General features: G+C 40.7%; 1 protein-coding gene across 1 annotated transcript; it reads left to right on the top strand.

Moving 5' to 3' along the window:
• Positions 1-1,486: 1,486 nt before the first annotated feature.
• On the top strand, positions 1,487-14,332 carry LOC111955681 (sialidase-1). Its single transcript, XM_023975930.2, has 6 exons — positions 1,487-1,885; positions 3,558-3,747; positions 6,686-6,948; positions 10,363-10,545; positions 11,033-11,252; positions 11,479-14,332. Exons 1-6 carry the CDS (start codon positions 1,790-1,792, stop codon positions 11,697-11,699), a joined length of 1,173 nt encoding a protein of 390 aa, XP_023831698.1. The 5' UTR covers positions 1,487-1,789; the 3' UTR covers positions 11,700-14,332.
• Positions 14,333-21,635: the final 7,303 nt, after the last annotated feature.

Raw genomic sequence — 21,635 nt, 5'->3', positions numbered from 1 at the left:
CAGGCCTTTCGCAATATTTCAAATACAATCATTGGAAAACACAGGTTGGAAAGCAAATGGATCCTGCTGAAAATAAAATATGAATTTGTCTGTATGTTACCAAGTTATCAACTTCCAAATAGGCCGCTGAGTGAGCTGCACATCATTGGGTGAGTCAGTGAAACAGGAAAACTTTTTTAGGACTATAATTTCCTCCTCATATTGTACATATTCTAGGCCTGCCTATGCCGTTTTTATTGATCTCAGATTCTCAGTTTGTCAGTGTCAAAGTAGCCTGTCATTTTGATAATTTGTGAGTATTATTTTAGGGCTCCTGAATGGCCCAGCGGTCTAAGGCAGCGCATCTCAGTGCTAGAGGCGTCACTACAGACCCTGGTTTGATTCCAGACTGTATCACAACCAGCAGTGATTGGGAGTCCCATAGGGTGGCGCACAATTGGCCCAGCGTCGTCCGGGTTAGGGTTTGGCCGGGATAGGCCGTCATTGTAAATAAGAATTTGTTCTTAACTGACTTGCCTAGTTAAATAAAGGTTAAATAAAAAACACTTAAAAAGATTCTGTGAAAGTCTCCAGTCATCTAAAATGATGTAGAATAGCATGAAATCCATTTATAAAAGGCCACATTTTCCAGGACTCTAGGCTACAGAAAATGTACTCCATGTGTGCAACTTCTGCAACCAGCCCCACCGCTGCTCTATGCCAGTACTCAAAAGCGATGATAATGCATGCAATGCTTTATTATAAATGTGATTTTTTTTTGTGCGTTCCGGTACCTCATAGTCCCCCAGGTCACCCACCCCTCGGGCTCACTTTTACATGCACGTATGTAAAATGCACACCAATATCCCGTTTTTTAAAGCCGTTTTTTAAAGCTAAACTTGCTTTTGCCTGAGTAACCTCTGGTGGCAGAGCATTCCACTCTACATAACTGAGTGACGCATTAAATCTGTTTTTGGATTGGGTACCTTGAAGAAACCCAAAAAACAAACAAAACAAAACAAAAAAACAAGAAGAACCCCATAGTGGCGTCTGGTGGGTTTATATGTCTAGTTGAAGTGTATGAAAATAAATTATACAAGTGGTTAAAATAACCCTTACCTAACCTTAACCCTTACCCTACCTATTTAAAATGTCAACTTCAATGGGGTAGAATCCCGTTAAAATGTCAACTTCAATGGGGTAGAATCCCGGATAGACGTCCCAAGTATCCCGCATAGCAAGGCCCACAAAGTCATAAACCCCGCCTATTTCGAAAATGTATCTATTCAAATGAGATTTTAAACCAAACCCTAACCGTAACCACACTGCTAACCTTAAATTAAGGTAAAACATATATTGTTTGTTTTTCGTGAATTTTTACGATATACACAATTTTGACTTTGTGGCGGTGTCAACTTTTCCCTTCCCAGTTGTGTTTATTTATTTTCAGTGTATGACGGGCTCATCATGTGACCGCCAACCTCAGTCATATGACCACCCACCTCAGTCATATGACCGCGGTGTTTAGGGTTTCGTTGAGGAGAAGGTGAGTGTGGCTGTTGTTCACTGCACTACTAAGGAAGCTAGACGTTACTTTTTGACGAAAATGTGTCAGTTTGCGACTTTCACGAGGTTGGAGCAATAAAATGTTCGACTACTTCAGACGGTTTGAATCTAGGTTTCCGGAAGTCTCGCCTCTGGTTTTAGAAACTCTGTGGTTCTACAGTTTAGCAATTGTTTTGCCTTGATTCCACAGTATCACAACTTTCTTTGTCAAAGAGCCGAGAGAATCCCGAACAGACCTAACAGCATGGTTGCACCGGCTGGTTTGATGGGGCTAAAAAGCCGACTCGCAGTGCTTTTCTCGGTTGTGCTATCTCCGTGTCTATGCACCTCTTTTGGCCAGGTAAGAAACTTGACCGGTTTTTCGGGTCATGGGTTGTCTTCCTGATTCACTATCTATGAATGTATTTTACAGTCTGCACAGCTTTGCAAGATGTATGTTACATATGTTGTAGATTGTTCACTGCAAGAAAGCATAGCAGTATAATTATTTGGGGTACAATAAAGTTATGGCCCAATAGCTGTTATATCAGTGACTAACAGTGCAATAGACTTGTTGTAAGTTTGCACTCACAGGCTGTTGCAAAGCTAAGCGACTAAAACAGATCTTAACCTCCTGCACCTCAAAATGTAGTCATCCGTCCTATGTCTTCAGAGTATAATATAATAGTAGATATATATACTTGCTGAATTGGTGGCATGTGTGAACAAGAATATCACGTGTTTATCATGGGTGTTGTGTGATTATGTTTTCATATTATTGTCAAAAAATCACTTTAAAAAGATGGCTAGTTCGATCCACCATAATTCCATAGATTTGATTTGGCTTCCATCCATTGATTTAGCTGATACTCCGTAGGCTACTGGACCTAGCCTGGCTACTTTAACAACTCATTTAGTCAAGTTTCTGCTTATAATTCATTATCGACATTGTGTAGGCCATTTTGTATATCAACTATAGTTAGATACATGCAAATTCTCTTTTGTCTTAACTTGTTGCCAGAGAAGATTAAATAAATTAGTGCTAACCAGAATAATGTCTTACATCGATAGAATGAACGCATTAATGATCTAGTTAACACCTGTAAAGTTGTCTGATTCGTTTAGGGACCGGAGAGAACGCAATAACTCTAAAATAGTCAACATTGGTCCTGTGCAAAATGCCCAAATGTCGTCAATTTTTTTTATTTAACTAGGTAAGTCAGTTAAGAACAAATTCTTATTTACAATGACGGCCTACCGGGGAACAGTGGGGTAACTGCCTTGTTCAGGGGCAGAACGACAGCTTTTTACTTTGTCAGCTCGGGGATTCGAACCAGCAATCTTTAGGTTACTGGCCCTAGGCTACCTGCCGCCCCAAATTAAAAGCTGAGAAAACGATGAAACACATTTCTGATAATACTTCAGTTCGTCTTGGGTGCATATTTTATTTGGTTGAAATAACTGTTTACTTGCATAAGTGTCAAAGATAAACGGGCATTCTCGTTTTCTCAAGAGATGCTGAAAGAAGGAAATTATATTTCTCCACTTCTATTCCTGAGACAATTAACACTTGTTATATAATTTTACTGCAAGAAATGCCAACATTCTGTTAATATTATACAATACTACATGTGAGAAGTTAGACCTACAGACAGTGTCCATATTTCAGTTACTATTACATTTAACCCATATTAACTTAAATTAGGAATATTCTGTTTATTCATGAATTGAGGGATATTTGTGAATAGGATATCAAGGGTGCATGTAAACAGCGTATCCCTAATAAGACCTTAAGTGGGATATGAGCTACAATCCAGAATACTGTGTACATGTAAATGTTGTTACTGTCAAATGCTGTCTTTTTATAATTGTCACTTTCAGCCATTCTTTTTGGCTAAAATCCAATCTTCTTCCAAGAGGGAGTTCTGAGGTTTGCTTTCTGCACACTCAGTTCTACCTGGCCCAACCTGGCAAGTGGCTGCTTATGCCAAGCAATGAGCCAAATTGAGATTCTCTTTCTTTCTTTCTCCCAGATTAAACCCCTGGTTTATGATGAGCAGTTGCTGTGGGTGAGTGGCGGGGCGGGGGAGGTGAGCTCCTACCGGATCCCACTGCTCTCCTTCACCCCCAAGGGCAGTCTGCTGGCCTTCGCTGAGGCCCGGAAGAAGTCTGCCAATGATGTGGGGGCCAAGTTCCTTGCCATGCGACGCTCCACAGACAGAGGTAGGCAGGCCATCAGGGCGAGCAGACAGACGGATGGACTAATGTTTTCAGTTTTTAATATATCTGATGATCAATGGGGGTCCCCCTTGGTTGGTAATTCGGCCATGATTAAATAGCTGGCCGCTAGACTAATTTAACAATCTAAAACATTTTAGCTGACATGGGTTAATTGAGTGACTGACATAACAAGAGAAACTGCTGATGCACAACCGCATTTTGAAATTGTACCTTGTGTATTCTACTATTCTAACTCTCAACAGTAAGTAAGGAATTGATCAGGCCGTCTGTTGCCCATCCTTGGTGTAATAAGTGATTCCTCACGAAACCCAGACAAAAAAATACTCAGGTTTTCACAAAATGTAATCCATTGAGTAGTCCTTTGGAGGAAGGATTGTTGACATATATTTGACATTTGTATCTAAAAACCAAATTGAGAAATAATTAAAGTTGGTAAATTTATGACATTTTATTATACAATGTAGAAATTTGTAAAAAATATAGAAAAACCCTTAAATGAGTAGGTGTGTCTAAACTGTTGACTGGTACCGTGTGTTTTATATATACAGTACCAGTCAAACGTTTGGACATACCTACTCATTCAAGGGTTTCTTTATTTTTACTATTTTCTACATTGTAGAATAATAGTAATGACATAAACTATGAAATAACACACATGGAATCATGTAGTAACCAAAAAAGTGTTAATCAAATCAAAATATATTTTTTATTTTAGATTCAAAGTAGCCACCCTTTGCCTTGATGACAGCTTTGCACACGCTTGGTATTCTCTCAACCAGCTTCACCTGGAATGCTTTTCCAACAGTCTTGAAGGAGTTCCCACATATCCTGAGCACTTGTTGGTTGCTTTTTCTTCACTCTGCAGTCCAACTCATCCCAAACCATCTCAACTGGGTTGAGGTCAGGTGATTGTGGAGGCCAGGTCATCTGATGCAAATGTGGGAACTCCTGGTGACATCACCAGGCAGGCTAAAATCCAATCCCACCAAAAAAGGCTGAAATTACAGGGGAGGGGGGGGGGGGTTTAATTACATGTTTTCTTTTAACAGCTCTTACACGAAAAGGGCTTGATCAGTTTTGTAATTTCACAGTATTATTCCTACCTCATATTGTTTAAATATATTATATATAACACAGGAAGTTCACGTTTTTTTACTGCACTGGGGCTTTAACACCAGTCTGAGAGACTTGTAGAAAGTCCAAACAATGCAGTCCCTTTGCCAGCTGATACAGAATCACGCAGTATTCAATGAATGTCATGTCAACAGTGAATAATCAGTGTCCTTGTACCTCCGGTCTGATATCAATCACTATCAACAGATATGAGAATAATCCAATTGGACACTGGAAATTGTTTATTACAGACACTCCAAATATGTTGAACATTGTGTTCACTCTAAATTAAACATGAACTTTAGTCATCTTAAATATTCCCGTTACAGATGGACAGGACAGAGAAACTCTCACACTCGCATTTGAATCAACTTTGCTTTGTATTGGCCCATCTTCACTCCAGTGCATTCGTAAAGTATTCAGACCCTTTTCCCACATTTTGTTACGTTACAGCCTTATTATAAAATTGATTAAACAATCTACACACAATACCCCATAAGGACAAAGCGAAAACGTGTTTTTAGAACTTTTTGCAAATATATTAAAAACACAAATACCTTATTTACATAAGTATTCAGACCCTTTGCTATGAGACTTGAAATTGAGATCAGGTGCGTCCTGTTTCTATTGATCATCCTTGATGTTTTTACAACTTGGGAAATTCAATTGATTGGACATGATTTGGAAAGGCACACATCTGTCTATATACGGCGCCACAGTTGGCAGTGCATGTCAGAGCAAAAACCAAGCCATGAGGTCTAAGGAATTGTGCGTAGAGCTCCGAGACAGGATTGTCGAGGCACAAATCTGGTAAACGGTACCAAAACATGTCTGCAGCATTGAAGGTCCCTAAGAACACAGTGCCCTCCATCATTCTTAAATGGAAGAAGTTTGGAGGCACCACGACTCTTAGAGCTGGCTGCCCGGCCAAACAGAGCAATTGGGGGAGAAGGGCCTTGGTCAGGGAGGTGACCAAGAACCCGATGGTTACTCTGACAGAGCTCCCGAGTTCCTCTGTGGAGATGGGAGAACCATCCAGAAGGACAACCATCTCTGCAGCTATCCACCAATCAGGCCTTTACGGTAGCGTAGCCAGACGGAAGCCACTCCCCAGTAAAAGGCACATGACAGCCCGCTTGGAGATTGCCAAAGGGCACCTAAAGGACTCTGACCACGAGAAACAAGATTCTCTTGTCGTCTAAAACCAAGATTGAACTCTTTGGCCTGAATGCCAAGCGACACGTCTGGAGGAAACCTGGCACCATCCCTACGATGAAGCATCATGCTGTGACTGGGAGACTAGTCAGGATTGAGGGAAAGATGAATGGAGCAAAGTACAGAGAGATCCTTGATGAAAACCTGCTCCAGAGCGCTCAGGACCTCAGGCTGGGGTGAAGGTTCACCTTCCAACATGACAATGACCCTAAGCGCACACAGCCAAGACAACGCAGGAGTGGCTTCGGGACAAGACTCTGAACCTTGAGTGGCCCAGCCAGAGCCCGGACTTGAATGCGATCGAACATCTCTGGAGAGACCTGAAAATAGATGTGCAGCGACGCTCCCCATCCAACCTGACAGAGCTTGAGAGGATCTGCAGAGAATGGGAGAAACTCCCCAAATACAAGTGTGTCAAGGCTTGATGAGAGAAACAAACTATTTCATCCATTTTAGAATACGCCTGTAACATAACAAAATGTGGGAAGTGAGTGGTCTGAATACTTTCCGAATGCACTGTATTTTACAACACTTTACTTACGACGAATACTTTCCTCCTCCGCTCTCCCTCTATACTTCCCCTCCACACTAGGTGCCACGTGGTCGCCCACTTCCTTCATATTGGACGATGGCGACTTGGCTGACGGGCTGAACCTGGGTTCCGTGGTGGTGGATGAGGAGACTGGCTCTGTGCTGCTGATCTACTCTATTTGCTTCCACCAGTACCAGTGTGACCCTGCCAGTATTATGTTGGTGGAGAGCATGAATGATGGTCTCAGCTGGAGCCCACCAAGGAACCTCTCGGTCCAGCTAGGGGTTAAGAACTTCGCCCCCGGGCCTGGCTTTGGTATTCAGGTGGGTCACCACCGTCCATGGCTTTGATACTTCTCTTCATCTACCCTTATATCTCTCTCTCTCTCAATGTATCTAATTAAGCCTCAAAATGCAGCGTCTCTTCTGTCATTACTTGATGCTCGTCTAGAATGCTAAATAAAGCCTTGCTCACCAGAATGTCATAAATCGATAGAAAGATCAGTGCACCATCAGTTGACATTGGTAAAGTTTTCTCTTTCGTTTCTGCTTCTCTCACAGAGCGAGGACGTTTAGGGACCAGGGAGATTTCCAAATGACATCAGACCGGTTTAAAGGAAATGTAAAAGCTGTGAAAAAGAGCCAACGTGATTTTGATAGTATTTCAGTTCGTCTCTGATGCATATTTTGGGGTTGAAAATGAAATACTGTCAGCTTTTATGTCGCTGAAAGAAATTGCACGTTTAGGCTACACAACAGGTCCTTAAGCGCGCAATCCCATTCTCTCAAGATGCTGAAAATATTTATCATATTTTTCCACTCCTGTTCCCTAGACCAAATTTTTCTTATATTTTGGACTATAATTTTACTGCGAGGAACACTGAATTGTGCAGGAGTTAACATTTTATAATAGTCTTACAGACCGTTTCCAGACTTCAGTTACTATTCCAACCATTAGGCTACTCCGATAACAATTTGAATAATTCTGGCATCCATACAGTGCCATTTGATAATGCAAAGAGTCATCACTTACAGAACACCAAAAAGTGTTATGTCATTCATTAGGCCTGCACAAGTCTCGGCCACTAATCTCTGGCTTCGAAAAATGTTTGTTATTGTTGAACCACACCGCGTATTGGTTAAATCTTTAAAGACTCCAACCACCCAAGCTGTTCTCTCTGCTTCCGCATGGCAAGCGGTACCGGTACATCAAGTCTTACACCAACAGGCTCCAGAACAGCTTCTATCCCCATGCCATAAGACTGCTGAATAGCTAACTAAAGAACTAACAAAATGGCCAAACAGAGTACCTGAGTTGACCTTTGTATTTTTTCTTATCTTTACTGTCTCTATGCACACTCACGGGGCCCTACACATTATGCACATTGATACTCCAACACATGTGCACTACCGTTCAAAAGTTTGGGGTCACTTAGAAATGTCCATGTTTTTGAAAGGAAAGCACATTTGTCCATTTTTAAAAGAACATCAAATTGATCAGAAATACAGTGTAGACATTGTTAATGTTGTAAATGACTATTGTAGCTGGAATATCTACATAGGCGTACAGAGGCCCATTATCAGCAATCATCACTCCTGTGTTCCAATGGCACATTGTGTTAGCTAATCGTTATAATTTTAAATGGGTAATTGATCAACAGAAAACCCTTTTGCAATCATGTTAGCACAGTGGAAAACTGTATTGCTGATTTTAAAGAAGCAATAAAACTGGCCTTCTTTAGACTAGTTGAATATTTGGAGCATCAGCATTTGTGCGTTCGATTACAGGCTCAATGAAACAATGAACTTTCTAATGAAACTCGTCAGTCTATTCTTGTTCTGAGAAATGAAGGCTATTCCACAACTGAGCAAGAGGACCAGTACAATAGTGTCTAGTTTGAGAAATAGACGCCTCACAAGTCCTCAACTGGCAGCTTAATTAAATAGTACCCGCAAAACACCAGTCTCAACGTCAACAATGAAGAGGCGACTCCGGGATGCTGGCCTTCTAGGCAGAGTTGCAAAGAAAAAGCCATATCTTAGACTGGCAATTAAAAATATTAAGATGGGCAAAAGAACCTGGAAGGCCAGAATCCTGGAGTCGCCTCTTCACTGTTGACGTTGAGACTGGTGTTTTGCAGGTACTATTTAATTAAGCTGCCTGTTGAGGACTTGAGGCGAATGTTTCTCAAACTAGACACTAATGTACTTGTCCTCTTGCTCAGTTGTGCACTGGGGCCTCACACTCTTCAGTTTGCTCTGTTCTGTGAAGGGAGTAATACACAGCGTGATACGAGAGCTTCAGTTTCTTGGCAGTTTCTCGCATGGAATAGCCTTCATTTCTCAGAACAAGAATAGACTTGACGAGTTTCAGAAGAAAGTTATTTGTTTCTGGATATTTTGAGCCTGTAATCGAAGCTACAAATGCTGATGCTCCAGATAGACTAGTTGACTAACTAGTTTTATTACTTTAATCAGAACAACAGTTTTCAGCTGTGCTAACATAATTCCAAAAGGGTTTTCTAATTATCAATTAGACTTTTAAAATGATACATTTGGATTAGCTAACACAACGTGCCATTGGAACACAGGAGTGATGGTTGCTGATAATGGGCCTCGGTACGCTTATATAGATATTCCATAAAATGTCTACACTGTATTTCTGATCAATTTGATGTTCTTTTCACGGACAAATGTGCTTTTCTTTCAAAAACAAGGACATTTCTAAATGACCCCAAACTTTTGAACGGTAGTGTACATGCACTCATTCCATTATTTGCTCAGACGCACATACATTTATACTGACTCTACACCCACATCATCATCATCATCATCATCATCCTGATGCCTAGTCACCTTACCCCTATACACATCTACCTCTATCGATACAGTATCCCTACACATTGTAAATATGGTACTGGAACTGAACCTGTGTATATAGTATGCTTACTTTATCATGTTCTTATTTTTATTTATTGTGTTTTTTGTTTTACTTTGTTATTTTTAGTATTACATTACAGTACATTACGTTATTGATTACTGGATTGTTGTGGTTAGAGCTTGCAAGAAAGGAATTTCACTGTGCATGTGACATTTAACTTAAAACAGAACCAAAAAACTTGTATTCCACAAGTTCAAGTCTCTTTGCTCATTTTTCATGCGACTGAAATGCGGTAATGATAAATGGTGAAATAACCTACAGTTTTCTTAAAATCTATGTTTTAACTATTGTCATAGGCTCACGTTTTACCGGTATGGCGTACCCCCACTATTTATTATGCTGGTACTCCGTACCGTTCCGTCTTTCACCCCTGCATTTCATATAATTCCCCCCGCTTTATTTGTTTGTCATCTCTACCCTTATATGAGAAGACAGCTCCTTACATTTCCTTCCTCGTGATACCATTGCTGACGTAGCCTACTTTTGTGTTGTCAGTAAGTTTGAGTCATTTCTCTCGTGATGAGCTTCTCTCTCTTTTTCAATACCTCTGCAGTTCTTTAGTGTTGTTAACCTGCCTGTGTATTTGGACACAGCAGTATTTAGCTAGTCATTCTGGATGTTCTTTCCTTTATGAGCCCAATTTCTATCATCCCTAACCCTTATATTGTGTGTAATAAACCTCAGTAATAAGTCTTCGGGTCAATGCACTGAGGTCAGTTGTTTCGATTTGAACTGTTGTGCTTTGATGGAGTACACTACTTTTTTTTTTGACTGTCTCTCCATGTCCTCTCTTGCAGAAGCATTACCCTCCTGCCAAGGGGCGTCTGGTGGTGTGTGGACATGGCACACTGGAGGGTGACGGTGTCTTCTGCATTCTGAGTGACGACCACGGGCGAAACTGGAAGAATGGCGCCGCGCTGAAGAGCATCCCCTACAACCAGCCCAAACAAGCCCTGGACTTCAACCCAGACGAGTGCCAGGTAAAGCTAACCAGGGAGGGAATAGGTAGAAAGGACAGGAAACGATGCCACACAGTACAATACCCATATAGTTATTAGGCAACCCTTGAGTTTTACTAGTCTGTAGTTTTACTAGTCTGTTACTAGTCTGTAGTTTTACTAGTCTGTAGTTTTACTAGTCTGTAGTTTTACTAGTCTGTAGTTTTACTAGTCTGTAGTTTTACTAGTCTGTAGTTTTACTAGTCCGATGCTTTTGTTCTGGTTTTGTTCAATAGTGATTTATACTGATCTACAATGCAGTTCCTCTACTTTTTTGTATCAGAGATTGGAAAGATACAGTAGTTAATCCTTGTAGGACAACTTAACTTGATTCATTTGACTAACAACTATTAGTATCCCTTGATGAGAAGTGCTTGAGAAACACAATTGGCTTTCTGTTAAAAGCCAATAATCAGGCTGACCTCTGATTGAGGAACTAACTCCTCTCTGCTTCTCCCCCCCCCTGTAGCCTGTCGAGATGGAGGACGGTAGCATTGTCATCAACGTGCGCAACCAGAACAACTACCACTGCCGCTGCCGCATGGTGGTGCGCAGCCTGGACGGGGGCGAGACTCTACCTTTGGAGCAGCTGGTGTTTGACTCCATCCTGATAGACCCAACGGTAGCAGCAGGGGCGCTGCAGAAGGAGGGTGTGATGTACTTCACCAACCCAGCTGACAGTAACCACAGTAAGGACTATGGGAAAGGGGTGGGGATGGGGCCCTCTAGTAGATAGAGTGGGTTGGACAGGGGGTTAGTGGTGAGATAAAAATGTAAATTTTATTTTTTACATTTTTTAATGTTATTTTATTAATAAATATGTACATTTTATTTCATATATTTTGTCTTAACTTCCGTCAACCTTTCTGTCCCTCTCGCTTTCTTTCTCTCCTCTCTCTCCTTCCTTTCTGCCAGGGATCAATCTAACCCTGCGCTGGTCTTTGACCAATGGCACGTCGTGGGAGAAGAACACTGTCCAGATCTGGGCGGGCCCAAGCGGCTACTCCTGCATGACGTCACTTACGAGCGGCAGCGCTGAGGACAGGAAGTTCATCTATGTCATCTACGAAAAAGGCCACAAAGACTACGATGAGACCATCTCCTTCGCCAAGATCCACCTCTACGGTGGATGGTAGTAGAATAAGGCTGGGGGGAGGGGGGGGGAACTAGGTAGAACTAGGTAGAGTCTGCCTCTAATCACTGGTCCAGGGTCAGGGTCTGTGTTCTCAAAGTGTCTCGGAGTGCTGAACTAGCATCAGTTTTGCCTTTTTTAGATCATAATGAATGAAAATCATAATGAAAATTAGATTATATAGACAGGGACCTGGTCTTAGATCAGCACTTTTAATCAGACACTTTTTGAATACAGGCCCAGATATTTTTATCCGCTTAAAAGTGGTTATGGTTAGGATGGAGATTTTTTTTATCCAAGTTCTGTGGTTAGGAGCAGGTTCTACCTCCAGCTGGGGAGGGAAAGGGAAGAGGATGTTGAAGATATTCTCAGGACGGATGACTCATGGGACTTTGCAGCACCACTTTGTTTTGATAGGTGGAGGGAGACATACAAACCACTCCTCTGTTTTATTGGACCAATAATGACAGTTGTGTGCCACTTTATCCTAAGGTGGGCTTTTAAATACATCAGGGTTGGTTTCATTAGGGTACACCGCAGCAAAATGTAGCAAGACATTCTGCAACAGGAAATGGAAAGTTCAGCTAGTCCCTCCCTGTTTTAGTCTGTTTTCCTCCATTTGGTGCCTAATATACATGTTATTAGTAAGGCCCAAGCACAGGTGTCCTGTCCTTTACTGAAGCTATGATAGTCTGTAATGATTGGTGGGATGTTGGTGTAGCTACACTTCCTTTCTGTTGAGGCTCCTATAGCTGAGAGAGGGGGAAGTCGTCGTCGTCGTTGTCCCCCCCCCACATCACAAAATAAAAGAGACGGGTGGAAGGAAAATGTTTAGAGGGTTATGTGTCACCGAGCCATAAAAATATTGGGAAAGACTTGTAACTGCTATTTCAATATGGCAAAAAACTTGAAAAAATGTAAAAAAATACAGATTTAGAGACATTTTAATGCAGCTCCATGCCCTCTGCCTAGCAGTCCATAACAGAATGGTTGCACTTTCAGAATGTCAAGGCATTTCTACGTTTTCCTTTTTTTTGAAGGGTGGTTCTTGCCAACTTTTGACGTGAGAGATGTTTGTATGATGAGACCGTTTTATGTGCGTGAATGGACTCGTAAAATGATTGACTTGTGTCCACTACAATATCTCAGATGAATATGACATGCGTAGTTTGAATACCATCAACTTGATGTTGTTTTTACGAGGCATGGCACCATGGTTCTGTCATTTCATTCACCCATTTTGTGCTATCAGTTGAAAGCCTAATTATCAACTGTGATTGTGTCACAAATCCCTCAACTCAGTGTTTCTGTACCAGATATGATCAGTCTCATTTAGCTAGCGCTCTCCACAGCAGATGCAGTTTCCCTCAGCTCACCTTACTGAACCTATCTGTGAAGCTGACATACTGATATGAAATAGATTCCTTGTTTAGTGGTAAGACACTGCATCTGGTTAATTGCACGTAAGGGTTTGATTGGTCATTTATTTGAAAGTGATTTTGATTAGAAACTGTTGCGTTGTATTGGGGAATCTGGATGCATGTGAACTCGTTGTGTCAAGTTGAATTGCCAATGTTATGGTCTTAAGTGCACTTGATTTTGTATTATATTTAGCATATCTTGTTCTCTTACCGTAAGCTAATTATCGATCTTACAACCTTTATCCTCCCTTTCCTGAAAGTGTGTACATTTTAATAGAAGGGCTTCCTATGTTGACCTTTTAAGTTAAGATTTGTGGTTAATGTTTCAGGTTAAGTTTTTTTTCAAGGAGGTGTGATGTGTGTCTGAGTACCAATATTATGGATGTACGTTTTCGATACTGTACAATTAGTGGAAAAAGATGAGAACTGAGCTTCTTTAAAAGCAGCAATTGAACCACAGTGTGTGGAAACATACTGTTAAAATCGTTCCAGATATTACAATTGTATTAAGCCTCTTGTAATGTTTTGGGATATCCCCTGGGTCTGTAGATAATGTAAAGTGTCCTGTACTTCCCTGAAAAGTATAAATCTGAAGGGAAAAAAATGTGTTAGCCAAGCCCTGTTTCATGCTGTGTGGGTGAACACAAGCTTCAATGGAGCTTTTGGAACAAAGAAATCCATACACATACATTTTGTCTTACAGTGTACATTTAAGATGAGAAGGTTAGAAAAGAGAATAATGCAAATATCCTTATAACAGCTATTTTGTTTGTCACACTCATAGAAGTAATATATCAATTATTTTTCTTTATGACAATGTTGCCAGAATCTTATAGTAGAATCAGTGTGTCTTCTAAAATGTATGTGTTAGGCATTAAAGCCAAATTTATAATGGTGAGGGAACAAAATTCATAATTATTGAAGATACTATATACATTTGGCAGTGCTTCAAATGCATTCATAGGCATGAAACAACTTCTTTGAAAATTAACCACAATGAACGGGAAATTATTTTCACCTTGATTGCATCGTATTTTCTGAAGTTGATTCGATAGATGAGAAGGATATAGCACAGAAAGTGGGTGGAAGAACGGGGATGTGAACCGCTCCCTCCAGGTGTGTATGTAGTCCTGGACGGCACTACCCGACCCTGACACTACCATGATTGCGTCAATCATTTACCACAAATCAGACATTAAAGAAACAGTAAAACACACTGTAAATTACTCTTGCATTCATATAGCCTTAGTAGAAGATGATGGTTAAGTGTGGGAGTCTAATGAAATGGGAAGAAACAGACATTGTCAATTCATTTAGCATACATGCAACACATTTTGCCTGATGGATTATTGGAACACAGTAGGTCACAGTACAGTACCTGTGTAGCAGAGGAAGTTTAGTTTTTCCGCACAGTCATTGTCAGCCCATTTCCCTGTTCATGGCTTCACAGTTGTGAGAGAGGAGGCTCGGGACCTGAACCTGGAAACAAAGAGTTGTAGTGGTACTTAGTTGTGTGTCTAACGTCTGCCATATCACACTGGTCTAAAGTAACCCACATCAAACTGCATTCATATAGTGTATAGACCTTGCCTGGCTACCCAGAATCCTTGCACCGGCCAAATGGTACGCCCACTTATGTTAGTTTCTTCTCCCAATGAGTCTGGCTCAGTACCTCCCCGACCCTTCACTGAATGCGAACCCATTCGGGGCTGTCTGATTGGTCCAGAGACTGATGGGTTGGACCAGAGCCAGAACACACTTGGGTAAAGCGGCAGTTAGAACATGTGTCATTGGCTTTGACACTGATTTGTTAGAGACAATCCAATCGCTGCTGACTTTGTTTTGTACAACGCCACTCATGCCCTTTGCCATCATTGAAGTCGTTTATGGTGACAATCTCAGACTTAAGTATGTGGTGAATTACAGAGCTTGCATAGAAACACTTCCCACTTCTGGCCTTAACAAGAACTGTGCCTGTGGTCTTCCATTTCCTCACTATGTTCCTCACAGTGGACACTGACAGCTTAAATCTCTGCGATAGCTTTTTGTAGCCTTCCTMTAAACCATAATGTTGAACAATCTTTGTTTTCAGGTCATTTGAGAGTTGTTTTGAGGCCCCCATGTTGCCACTCTTCAGAGGAGAGTCAAAGAGAACAACAACTTGCAATTGGCCACCTTAAATACCCTTTTCTCATGATTGTATGCACTTGTCTATGAAGTTCAAGGCTTAATGAGCTCACCAAACCAATTGTGTGTTCCAATTAATCAGTGCTAAGTAGTTACAGGTATTCAAATCAACAGAATGACAAGGGTGCCCACATTTTTGCATAGCCTATTTTTCACATCTGATTTAATTTCATACAACTTAATATTGCTACACTAAAAACCATTGTCTGGACAATAACCCAGTACTCAACTTTTATTAGAAAATGAATGGCATGCCACTGTGATCATTTTCTGTGACGACAGATTAAATTATTATGCAGCCTCAGAGGGGTGCCCAAACTTTTTCATACGACTGTATATATTTTTTGCAGTGGTGTGATAAGAGAATTTCCAATCCCAATGATAATAACAATCAATCAATAGCTCTGACCAATTCCCGAGGTTTTTAAGACCATGGGTATAATAATAATTAGTCAAAGACTCAGCTTATACAAAAGGTTAGTACAGTTTATTCAGAGAACGTTCTAAAGTCAAGAATAAAAAACAATACATTTTATACTGACTTCTCACGCCCACACATTCACACAACCATACGCACACACATACACACAAACAGACGCACACACACAAACAGACGCACACACATGTCCTGCTACCCAGCCGACAGAGATCAGTGACCTTGTCCTTGACACGTACTCCCTGTTCTCTCCCAAATCTCTAGTCAGGTCGGCACCAAGCTCAGACAGTCTGTGTTTAAAATACCATAAAGCATATTGTCTTCACCCTAATTCTGACTAGGACTACACATTTATTGATTATGATTTTATACATTCTAATCAATTCCATACAATTATATGTTTCAGGGCGGAATATTCGAATCATTCACTTAACAGATCATTCTCACCTATCATGGTGTAAAGTACTTAAGTAAAAATACTTGAAAGTTCTACTTAAGTAGTTTTTTGGGGTATCTTTACTATTTATTTTTTGACAACTTTTACTTTTACTTCACTACATTCCTAAAGAAAATTATGTAATTTTTACTCCATAAATTTTCCCTGACACCCAAAAGTACTCATTACATTTTGAATACTTAGCAGGACAGGGAAATGGTCCAATTCACACACTTATTAGGAGAACATCCCTGGTCATTCCTACTGCCTCTGATCTGGCAGACTCACATGCTTAATTTGTAATGAGTGTTGGAGTGTGCCCCTGGCTATCCATAAATAAAATAAAAAATTAAATGATGTCTGGTTTGCTTAATATAAGGAATTTGAAATGATTATACTTTTACTTGTACTTTTGATACTTAAGTATATTTAAAACCAAATACTTTTAGATGTAGTATTTTACTGGGAGACTTTTACTTGAGCCATTTTCTATGAAGGTATCTTTACTTTTACTCAAGAATGACAAATGGGTACTTTTTCCACCACAGTTTTTTTGCAATAATAGTGTGTTTACCTAACAAGCACAAATGAATACACGTAACCTGTATTACTTTCTACTTTCATCTCTCTCTCTCAACCCCTCTCCTCCACTCACTTTTCTCCAGTTCTGGTAGTCCAGTGCCTCTTAATTTCCCCACAGCCAGAACCCCCACAGCTGGCTCTGCCTCAGCCCGACCCACACCCAGTCCGAGGAGCTGTTCTGGACTTTCTCCATGGCATAGAAGGCCTCAGCGTCAGAGTGGAAGGAGGCCAGGTGAGAGGGTGGATGCCCAATAGTGACACAGTGCTTTAGTGCATTAGTCCATGGCATCTGCTTCAGAACAAGAGTCAGTTTCCGAGTGACTAAGGAGGTGAAGTAGGGGACAAGGGAGCATGGGAGAAGGGCGATGAGAGAATTGAGAAAGCAGAGATGAGAAGAAACTACAGAAAAAGCCAGGAACATTGTTAACAACTGATGGTTTTCAGCAAGCAAAGTTCAAGCAATGGTGGAGGGGGTTTTGCTATAATTTCCATGAATAGGGAAGTTGTTTACATACCAAAATAGCAGTGGAATGGTTTCTTGACTTTTCAGTCAACTGGGGTCCATTTCAAGGGCAGCAGCAGTTGACCATTACTCATTTCAGCTTCAACACAGTCCTCCTTTGCTATACATTTAAAAAAGGAAAGAAAAATATAATTCAGATCACGTGAATCATATTAGTTCATTATTGAGGCATTGAATAAAACAATCAAGGGTGAACCGGAATGACACCCATGTTGAATCGACTGCCCCATTTTGTTCAGTAACTCACTTTCAGTGGTCAGTAGCTCTCTAATTCAGGTTGGAGGACAGTGGCTGGAGATTTGACCGTCTCCATGGTTGATGGTGAAGGCCGATCCACTCTGCAACTTCACTGGTATTCCTCAGCTTCTCCAGTATCTTGTCATTGTATGCGTCACTCATCACGCTGGCTAGGTCTGCGTGGCTGAGATGACAGTGCTTCAAAGCCTCTGTCCAGTTCTTCTTCTCTTCAACCAATGAAAGGTTGTGGAGATCTGCAATGGTTGTTGTTATAGTTGAAGGTTAAAATCTATAGACTGCACTGGACGGAAGCAACACCGTTACACAAATATAAACTTTTCCATTCCTTTTTGTCCCCCCTCCCACTCTCTCAGGAGGATTCACTTAAATGTTTCACCAAATTACTAACACATACAGTACATATGGAATTATCTCAGCGTTTGTTACCTTTGTTATAACATATGAAGATTTGATTGTCCCCACAGTCTCTCTCTTCCCATGTTCCATTGCGGTCCATGCTGACACACACAGGCCCACCTGTCCATTTCCTTGAGCGCGCTCCACTCTTACCCTCAGTCCCGTTCCTCAAGCCAATCCAAGCTGATTCCTTACTAGAGCCTTTTACCTTGTTGTAAATGTCATCCATGTGAGATCTGTTGTTTATAGTGACTAACGTGCATAAGTCTTTGGCTTCGTACCATGTCTTTGTAATACTACTGAGATTGTAACAGCCATCTGCTGAAAAACAGAAATATGATTTTTTGGGGCAGTGGTCTATGATACTGTAGTATTTCACCTAACACATAGTTACTGTCAGGTCCAAAATAATTGACACCCTTGATAAAGATGAGCTAAATTGTATACAATATATAATATAGCTCACTATTTGTATTATTTCTTATCTTTATAAAGGGTACCAATCATTTTGGACTTGTATATTATGTCAAATATGAATGCACAACTTTTTGGTTCTGTATATTATCAATTGAGGCGTCTGAGGCAATATATTTGTAAAATATTACCTGAAATGAAAGGTAGGTAATCATTTTAAAAGATCACTTTCAAAAGTTATTTACCAGCAACACAAATGAAATAAGTTGGTGACATGCAGCTTCTGTCATTCCATCTCTTTTCAGGATAATGTTGATCTATTCAGATAAACTTCAGCTCCAGATCATTCCAATAACGGAATCCCGAGGTTTCCCATCAGCCCATTCCCAGGTGTCACGGAAGTGTTCAATCGAAACAGATCGCCCTTTTCTTGTACATTTGAGTTCTGCAAAGCTTTCAATCTCCACCAGATTGGAATATTTAGCCCTACAGTGACTTTGGGCTTCAGACCAAGTATCCCCCAATGACCGATTGGGTAAATCAAAGCTACCTGTGACATAAAAGTTTACACATAGACAAGGGTTCAGACAAACAGTATCTAAAATAAATTCTTACGGAGTGCATCAAACATGTTTTAGACGTTGTTTATGGAAAACTGTTTATAACTGTATTTCATGGTTGCAAGTTGCTGAAAATTGTCCACAGTGTTCCTATCATCTAGTTTAAACAGTACTGCAAATATTTTTACTAACAGAGTGCATCAAACATGTTTTAGACCTTGTTTATAGAAAACTGTTTATAACTGTATTTCATGGTTGCAACTTGCTGAAAATTGTCCACAGTGTTTCTATTATCTCATTTAAACAGTACTGCAAAAAATGTTACATACAGAGTGCATCAAACATGTTTTAGACCTTGTTTATAACTGTATTTCATGGTTGCAAGTTGCTGAAAATTGTCCAGTGTTCCTATCATCTCGAGAAGTGCATCTAAAATTCCATGCATAACAGTTGTATCTTTTAGCAATGTTTATTATGAGTATTCCTGTAAATTGATGTGGCTCTCTGCAAAATCAAAGGATGTTTTGTGACTTCTGAGCGTAAGGCGCCAATGTAAACTCAGATTTTTGGATATAAATATGGACTTTACCGAACAAAACATACATGTATTGTGTAACATGAAGTCCTATGAGTGTCATCTGATGAAGATCATCAAAGGTTAGTGATTAATTTGATCTATATTTCTGCTTTTTGTGAATCCTCTCTTTGCCTGGAAAAAATGGCTGTGTTATTCTGTGAATAGGCACTCACCTAACATAATGGTTTGGTTTGCTTTCTTCGTAAAGCCTTTTTGAAATCGGACACTGTGGCTGGATTTACAACAAGTGTAGTGTATCTTTAAAATGGTGTAAAATAAATGTATGTTTGAGGAATTTTAATTATGTGATTTCTGTTGTTTTGAATTTGGCGCCCTGCAGTTTCACTGGCTGTTGAAGAGGTGGGACGCTAACGTCTCACGTACCCTAGAGAGGTTAATTAATCAGACTCACTTTGACTTTATATAGTGCACCAAGAGATGTGCTTTTGCTTACGGCCATACCAGCCTGAGTGAGCACTTCCTGTTTGGAAAGTGAGACAGGTGCAGGTGATTGAGCTGTGAGTGAGTGTTTGTTTGCTTGAGAGTGTTTGCTTGAGAGCTTTTTTGGTTATTTTTCAACGTTTTTTGAAGTTTAATTTTTGATTTGTGCATTTGAATACATTTAAGTTTGGTTAGTTTTTTTCCCCCCTTTGCAGTTTTGCTGCTTGGGGGAGAGGTTTCGTGTCTCATTTTTGTTTTACTATGACGGACAACATGGCAATGGCTAATGGACTGGACAAGGACAAAGCGCAACGGAAGAAACATGGAGATGAAGGAGGAATGAAATATGGAAAATAATTTATGGTGGCAGTGGAGTTGATGGGAGAAGATAAAGTCACAACGATGGAATTGCTATGTGCGATTAAAGAGGTGTGTGGGGAGGTGGTGGGATGTAGAGTAAAAGGAGAAAGAAAGTACGAGGTCACGATGAGAAATGGAAAAGGAAAAGAGCGCTTAATGGATGGCTTCATGATTAAAGAAACAAGAATTATGGCAAGAGATATGGTTTCCAATGAACTTATAGTCTCATTCATGAATCTGCCTGTATATATGGAAGACAGTGCTATATTGGCCAAGCTATGTAGCTGGGGTGTATCAGCAGTCTCTGAAATCAGGAGGAGAGTTTGGCCGGGGACGGATATAGCAGATGGCACGAGATACTGCAAAGTAAAATTTACTGATACTGTGAAATCATTGCCGTACTCTACAAAGTTTGACACACTTGAAGGTGGAGAGTACTTTCGAGTTATACATGATAAGCAGGTCAGAGTTTGTAGGCTTTGTATTCAGCCTGGGCATATTTTGAAGGACTGCCCTGAATTCAAATGTTATAAGTGTGGGAAGCAAGGGCATTATGCAAGAGAATGTGCAGGTGGAAAGGAAAGGGCATTTTGCGAAGGATGTCGCATGAGAGCCGACGAGTGCAACTGTGGAGAGGTTGTGAATGAGGAGGGGAGCCAGGATCTTTTTGTGGAGGCTGATGTATCACCCCGAGCAGAAGAAGACGATGGAGGAGAGGAAGAGGTGAAGGGTGGAGAGAAGGAGGAAGGAAGAAGGGAGAAGAAGGACCAGAAGATGAATGAAATTGGGAGCAGTATGGACTCAGAAATAAGAAGAGGGAGTTTTCAGGAGGAGGGGGGGGGTGGACTGGGGGGAAGCACGGGGGACTCACAGGTTTTGGGGGAAAGCACAGCACTAACAAGTACCTCGGGGGGTGAAGAAATGGAGGGGGTTTTGGATTTGAGGACAATAACAGAAATGGAGATGAACACGGGGAGCACAATGACGACTATACAGGAGACGGAGATGAACACGGGGAGCACAACGATGACAATACCAGAGACGGCGATGAACACGGAGAGCACAATGACTATACCAGAAACGGAGATGAACACGGGGAGCAAAACGGATGTGGATGACAAGAGTGTGAGTTGGCTGGATAAAATGGACWTGGAGGAGATATCGGACACGGATGATGGGGAAAAGWTTGAAAGAACGAMGGRARGATACAGGAAGAGGAAAGCGGCGGGAGGAGGGGGWGAGAAAGGGTGGAAGAGGAAAKAAACTGGATAAYAGGTARAGGATAATGAAATTATATTTTATTATTTTATTATTTATTAGAATGGTCAATATAATGTCAATAAATGCAA

Source organism: Salvelinus sp. IW2-2015, linkage group LG31 (genome assembly GCF_002910315.2).
Source record: "Salvelinus sp. IW2-2015 linkage group LG31, ASM291031v2, whole genome shotgun sequence".
NCBI classification, from domain to species: Eukaryota; Metazoa; Chordata; class Actinopteri; order Salmoniformes; family Salmonidae; genus Salvelinus; species Salvelinus sp. IW2-2015.
The sequence above is the reverse complement of the archived record's forward strand: the minus strand, read 5'-3'. Positions and strand labels throughout refer to the sequence as shown.